The sequence below is a fragment of the Dendrobium catenatum genome, unplaced genomic scaffold, assembly GCF_001605985.2.
Source record: "Dendrobium catenatum unplaced genomic scaffold, ASM160598v2 fragScaff_scaffold_71, whole genome shotgun sequence".
Taxonomy (NCBI): Eukaryota; Viridiplantae; Streptophyta; class Magnoliopsida; order Asparagales; family Orchidaceae; genus Dendrobium; species Dendrobium catenatum.
In genome coordinates, this window is record NW_021318533.1 from 2154402 (window position 1) to 2161727 (window position 7326).

Consider the following 7326-nt stretch of genomic DNA (forward strand, 5'->3'; position numbering starts at 1 on the left):
ATATATATATATATAGCGTGAGGCGTAAGCCTCATGCCAGTAAGGCGAGGCGGGCCCCAACCAAGTTGAGGCGCAAGCCTCATAAAAAAAATTCGAGGCGTAAGCATCGAGGCATTTTTTTACTGGAATTGCGCAAAGGCGGGCCTCAAGGCGAGCCTCATATTGCGCAATTTTAAACCATGGTGACATCTCCTACTTTTTATGATTATGTTGTATCCTAATGTCCACGCTTATGTTTGTATCTCATGTTGATGTTCATTCTTCATAGGTGGAGACGTTTGGATTGAAGATTAGAGCATGCTAAATAAATTTTCTACTAGTTAAATTTTTGGAGAAAATATTTTCTTTGGAGAATGTTACTAGTGTGGAATAAGGAGAACAAAGATGAACTTAGTGCACTACTGAATAAACACCCATCATCTAAAATCTTCAAATCAAAAGGATAAGGGGCACCATACTATATTTAAAATCCAAAATTTTGTTATGCTCTCAATATGGGACTCTCCCAACCCTGTGCATCCAAAAAATCTATCCCTAACATGGGACTTAGGCTTCGTTTTGGAATGGCTTTCTTAATGTTTCTTAAAGCAGCTTTTTAGTACAAAATTAAAACTTTAAGAAGTAATAAAAAAGTTGTCCCAAACGGAGCCTAAAGCTCAACATAAAACATATTAAAAAGCTTGATTAATATATAAATTTTATAATATAAAAAAATTTATAATAGCTATATGAATAAAAATATGTATAATTTTTAAAAAGAATAAGAACATAATATATAAATTTCATAATATAAAAATTTTATGTTCATAACTTTTATAAATTATATCCATTATCAAACTTAAATTTACAACCGAAGAAATTTCATAATTCAACTGTTTTTTTTTTAAATTTTATTTTTAATATTTCAACACTTTAATTCTAATGCCGAATTCCTATAAATTTTTAGCCTCACATCACATGAGAATTTAAATTAATCCTCTTTATATAAGGCACATGATAAAGTTTATTTACATATATGCCTTTAAATATATATTTAAAATTAAAAAAAAAAATTGTATTAAATTTTTATTTAAATAAAAATAATGTAAATTGAACCGGTCAGTTCAATCAAACCAAAACCAGTTCAACAGTTTTTCCGATTGAACCACCGTTTTCACTAATTCATTGAGAATCTAATTTTCTAACTAGACTGGACCGGCAACTTATCCGGTTCACAGTCAAACCGGTTGAATTAGCTGGTCCTATCCTATATTCAAAACATTAAAGAAAACTCATTTCAAATCATTCTTTCAAATTCAACGACATATACAAAATTATGTTTTCCGTAAATTTATTTGAGAAGCATTAGAAACGAAGAAGAAGAAGAAGAGAGAAAATTAGAAACAGGAAGATACAACGGTAAATATTTAAAGCGATCTTCCCACTTACTTATTCCCGCCTGTTATTAATCGTGGAGACCGTTATGAATCACAAGCATCGGGAGGATAGCACGTGTCCTCGCCGCCCGTGCTCCACAAAAAGTGTGCGTAGTTAGCAGAGTAATAGCTGTTCCCGGGATCTGCTTCAATGGCTTCCAAGAAGGTCTCCTCCGCCGCCCCCAAATCTTTCCTCGCCACCCACAAGAAATTCGCGTACCGACATAAAGCTTCCGGATCCGCCGGCTCCGCCACTGCCGCCCGCTTAAAATATTCCTCGGCCCTGCATATAAAACTTCTTCATTTCAGCACCCACCAACAAAATAATAATTTGTATTAAATTCAAAGTTTTGTAAATAAATATAACAATTTATCTAAATTCGATCCCATAATATTGGCAGCAAATTTCAAACTCTGGATCAATTAAACTAGTTGATGCTAGCAGTTTAGCAAATTTTCAAAAAAGTTTTTGATAGGAGAGGAGATTGGACGATCCGTAACAAGGTATTAGTATTAGAAGTCAATGGTTGACCAACATGGAGTAGAATATGTGGGTGCAATAATGAATTTTGAATTGAATTATTTTGAAGTCATTAGATTTATCTTATCAAGATAACCACTTTGACTGCACAAAATTTGAAAGGCATTTGTTCAATGTTACCTAAAAAGTTTTTAATAATGTTTTTTAATGTATCATTGAAGTTGATATGGACTCGGGCTTCAATTCATTTGAGACAGCTTTTTTATTACTTTTTATATTAAAGTCGGCCCAAACAAAACCTCAATCACTCAATCCAGACTTTTTTTTATAATGTTGGTTTGTTTCAACAAACCAGATGATGAGTGTGCTCAAAATAATGTTCACATAATTAGGATTTGATCCTAAAATTTACAGTGAATATATTTGAATATTTTAAATTTAAAAAAAAATGTAAAAAATTCATATTTTGTTCTTCAGATGAATTGTTTTGATGATATATAAAAAATAATGAAAGTTAGAATTCAAATTGGAACATGTGACATTAACTTTGAAAATAAAAAAGCACATCACTTTAGTTAAAAGTTATGAAATTTAATATAATATCAGGACGTACAGTGTCCCTACAAAACACAAAATGACATTAAATTTTTATAATAAATCATATTAATACTGCCAAAACTTTAATAAAAAACTATATCATAAGATTATGATTTATTATTGTTTTTATAAGATAAGATAAATTATTACTTTTTATTGATTTTTTTAATTTGAGATTTGATACTTTTTAGTGAAAAGTTGAAATAGGAATAGTTTTAAATAAATGACCTGAAAGAAAAAATGTCTTTGATGCTCAAAATTTAACCTAATTTTTTAAACAAAAATTTTCTTAGTTTTGAATTAACTGTATTTGCATCATTATCATATAAATTTTAATTGAAAATAAATAAATTCAAATAATATAAGCGATTTAAGAATTTACCTGTCGTGGTCGCGGAGAACAACATAGAGAAACTGGGCAAAATTGGAGAGAAGGAGAGGATCATCCAGGCCCTCGGCGAGAACTCGCCGGTACGACAGCTCCGTCGCCGCGTATGCCGATAAGTCGTCCGGCTCAAGCTCAACCGTAACGGGCGATATGAAACGCCGCAACGTATCGGGATCCATGAGCGCCTCGTGCCGCCCGCTCGCCCGAATACATTCCGCCGCCTCCACGATCCTCTTCCACGCCTTCTCATCATCCTCTTCTTTCGCCGAAGCCGTGGATGCTACTTCAGGAGAAATTGTGCCACTGTTATGGAATGAAGACGATGACCGATCCCACCGTCCATCGTCGGCTGCGCCGGCGACGGGCGGGTCCTTCTTACCCCCGCCACCACCTCCGCTTCCTCCGACGGCGGCCGATCTTCCTACGGAAAATGATTTCACTGCTGAAGAATCCAATCGGGAGGACGGGCTGTGGGATTCTTGGACGGTGGAGGAGATAGACGGCGTAGGGGTTTTGGCGTTGGCATGGTAGTCGGTGATGGAGAAGATTGTGAAGTTGGCAAGAAGGAGCATGAGATAGACCATGAGGGTGGGAGTGGTGGAGAATATACGCTGGAAAAGCCAAACGAAGGAGGCGTGTAGCTCTTCGTGGACCCTGGCGAGAATCCCCTGGATCTGTTGTTTGGATGAGGAGAAGAGGGTTTCACGCATACGAATGGTGTGGCTCTGAAGTTCGCGCACGATGAACACCATCGAGGAGAAGGCCTTCTTCACCGGGGAGTAGGCGGAGTCGTCTATCTCCGCCGATTCCCACTGCTTCTTCTTCCGCTTCAGAATCCGGAGCGAGAGCGGAAGATCGAAGCTATTCGCTCTTAGCTGAACCTTATCAGGCTCGAATCCATCGCAGGCCGGCCCCAGATCTGGTCGCATCGATCGTATTTCAGACGCAATAGAAAGCAGGGAAGGGCACACCGGCCCAGAAACAGGGGAAGAAGAAGGAGCGAATTCACCACCGCTATTACTTATCTCTGCGTCTTGAATCATTCGAGACTCAGCATCCATCTTAAATTTCGAGGCAAAGTCGTTGATCCTCTTCTCAAATTCGTCCTCGTCATCTTTGCCATCATCGACGAATCCGAATCCATCAAGGCTAGCGCTACAATGGACTCGAGCTCTGCTTCTTCGTTCCCCCGCTCTTCTTTGATGAGAACGATGAATAATGGCAGTTCCGAGGAAGTACGATTTATGACCTCTGTGATGAGCAATGGATGGACCGGGAGTGTTTTTTGAGAATGCGAAGGCTAAGGCCTTGTTGGAGATAGAGCTTCCGGAAGGAAGTGGCGGCTGGAACCAATGAAAGAGAGTTCCGGCGACTTCCACGGCCATCACCGGCCGCTAGGCCGGCGGGGACTAGAGGGCAAAGAGAGCGAAGGGGTCTGCTAACTGAGGTCACGGGTGGTAGCTCTAAGTCTGGCAATTGTCGTCCATGCCTCTTATTTATGAAGTCTTCGTGGCCCGTGCAAGTCGCAACTTGGCTACACGGCTACATGCTATTCCTGTGAAAGACCGAAGAACCGCCTTTTGCCCTTCGTTGATCGTTCACACTCGTGAGCTGTGATCTACCCGAAAAGCGCACCGTCACCATCCATAATATAGATTTCTTAATTATTAAAATTTAATTTAGGGGTTTTATATTAGAATTACTTAATTTTTATATATTTATATATCTAATACTTAAAATTTAAGATGTATTTATAAAATATTTTAGTTTTTAGATATGTAAATGTATAAGGACTATATTATATTATTATTTGTATGGATGTAAATTTCTCTTTATTTTAATGTATTTAATCTTGGCTCGTTTAATTAGGAAGGAAAATATCTTCTGAATTGAGAGTCAATGAGTTTAATTATAAATTTAAATATATTATTTAAATTTTAAAATTTAAATGAGAGATTTATATACAAAATAGAAAATTTATTTTATTTATAATTTAATAACTAAATTTACTCTTATAATACTAAGTTTCTTAAAGAGCATTCAAAATATTATCTTTCTCATCACATTTTATGCTAACTTTTTATCGATACCCCTTTTCTCAGTATTAGCCCAGCCATCTCGACATTTTCAGCACTTTTTTTTTTTATCATCAATAGTTTCGAAACTACAAGATTATGTCAAAGGCCTCCCCAACAAATTCTCATCGCGGGTTCCTCTCTTCTTCTTATTATTAACAGAGAGTTTCAGGATTGCACAAGCAACTAATCCCATTAATAGCCTCCCCCTAATTTACTCTCATCCAGAGTTCCTCTCCTCTTTGTTGTGGAAAGAATTGCACATTCTTTCACACAAGAGACAAAGCTAATATAATGGTAGATTTATTAAGTAGTAAATTTTAGGTATTAAAAATATAAATTTATTAGCATATCAAAGGGATATTAGACCAAATATGAATATCAATGTAATATTCGAATTAATATTTTTTAAAATTATTTTTATTATCATTTGAGCTCTATTTTTAACAAATGTATAGTTGAATTGAACATTTCAATAAGATAGATCCATCAACAATAAAAGAGCTATAATTTAACTCTAAATGAGTCAAATCAAGCACTAAAAGCGTTATTGAAAATCTTGTTATATTAATTAAAACAAACAAACAATTTGTAAATCTTGCATACTTATAGTCCAATCAAGCATTGTGGCAATAAAATTCAATGAACTAAGGATAACCAAATTTCAAAGTAGTTAAGAAACCTAAATATTCAAATAATATTTTATGATCAAAAGAAGTAATACAAGTCGTATGATAGTGTATTTTTAAATTTTGACTAAATATATCATAATGTCACTCAAAGAAACTATAAATATAGTCCATTTTTTCTTGAAATTGGAGAAAGCTTGAAATTTCATGTGCTTTAAAGCTCCACTTACCTTTTAACACAAATAATCACTAATAAGAACCGCAATATATAGTTCATCACCACAATCATCATACATGTTGGTCATTGTCCAACTATCATCGTCTAAAGTTCATCACTTAACCACCATCGTCCAACCACTGGAGTATGGTTATGATCTCTAGATTATCATAGCCAGTTTATGGGCATCCAACTACAGTCGTCTGAATACCATCTTTCATCGACTTCGTCATCCGTCATCGCCAACTATGTTGATGCACATGTCATAACCCAACCCAACTTAACATGTTCTCCTAACATGCTAACATGCTAACATGAATTGGATGCAAGTTGATGGGTCGCCCAAAACTTAAGTAATCTTCTAATTAATCACCAAAGCCACTATCATTCAAAAAAATTAAGCAACGGAGACAAAAAAAAAAAAAAATTTCATTCTATTTTATAAACATCACATATACATTTCCAGTTCTGCCAAAAACTCATATGCAATAGCCAAAAATTCTATCACATTGGTCTATAGAGAACATTCTTGGCAACAACAATAAACATCAAAATAAAAATACCTATAACTGCAACAACTCATATCAACCTCACTCTATAGGGTCCAGACTCCTTTTTGAAAAATATAAAAACTACATAATGAGCTAACAGCCCAATATATTACTTTAACTTACTACTGTAATTAATGTACAATAATAAAAATAATATGCATGTGATCATTCATCATATCATTTTGAACATATAATAGTAAAAGCACATGATAATCATTATGAATACTAGGAATTAATGTAATCGTCGCAACTCAGCTATTAGTGATCAATAGTTATATAAAGAATAACTACATTCTATCTTTTCAATATGCATATCAAATATAATGAGGTAGGTGAAATCTTGAATCTATTCATGTTTATATCATATATTCTTGTTCTATGCCATGCTATCTATGCTAGTATGCCTATCATTATAAAATAAGTATTCTATATCTATTATAGGCATGTTGCACAAATATAATGTATCAATTGTTCTTATATTAGTCATATCAATCTTATGATATATTTGTGTTGGTCATATTATATATCATATCATTTATGTGCTTATTATATATTTATGCAATTATTATATTGTTCTTTATTCTACAATACATATGTTTGCAATTCTATTATATATGTATGTCAAATTATAAGCAAGGCATGACATTTATTATGATGCCCCAAGACCTAAATGACGAATTTAAACATACTTTCCTATATACTTCTAACCTTTTTATTTCCAAATTAATGTACATGAGAGCCGGCTAATCATAACTAGCAAGACGAACAATTTTTGGACTTCGGCCTCTAAAACTTTCCTTCTTCCTTCTCTTTTCATTCTTTCTTCCTTAGTAAGCAGTTGGTGGAATGTGTTTTTTGGCCAATGGTTTTAAATATTTTTTATTTAAAAAACACTAATTCTGCCAAGCATCATCGAGCTCCGACCAACGGTGTCTTTGTGCCACCAAAGAATCTTCCAGATTCTCCTAAAATT

The 7326-nt window shown here is 34.6% G+C and overlaps 1 protein-coding gene across 1 annotated transcript; it reads right to left on the reverse strand.

Moving 5' to 3' along the window:
* Nucleotides 1-1304: 1304 nt before the first annotated feature.
* Nucleotides 1305-4424, reverse strand: LOC110094152. The gene is made up of 2 exons (XM_020819315.2): nucleotides 2876-4424; nucleotides 1305-1698 (listed from the first exon to the last, which is right to left on the reverse strand). Exons 1-2 carry the CDS (start codon nucleotides 4264-4266, stop codon nucleotides 1461-1463), a joined length of 1629 nt encoding a protein of 542 aa, XP_020674974.1. The 5' UTR covers nucleotides 4267-4424; the 3' UTR covers nucleotides 1305-1460.
* Between the last annotated feature and the right edge of the window lie 2902 nt (nucleotides 4425-7326).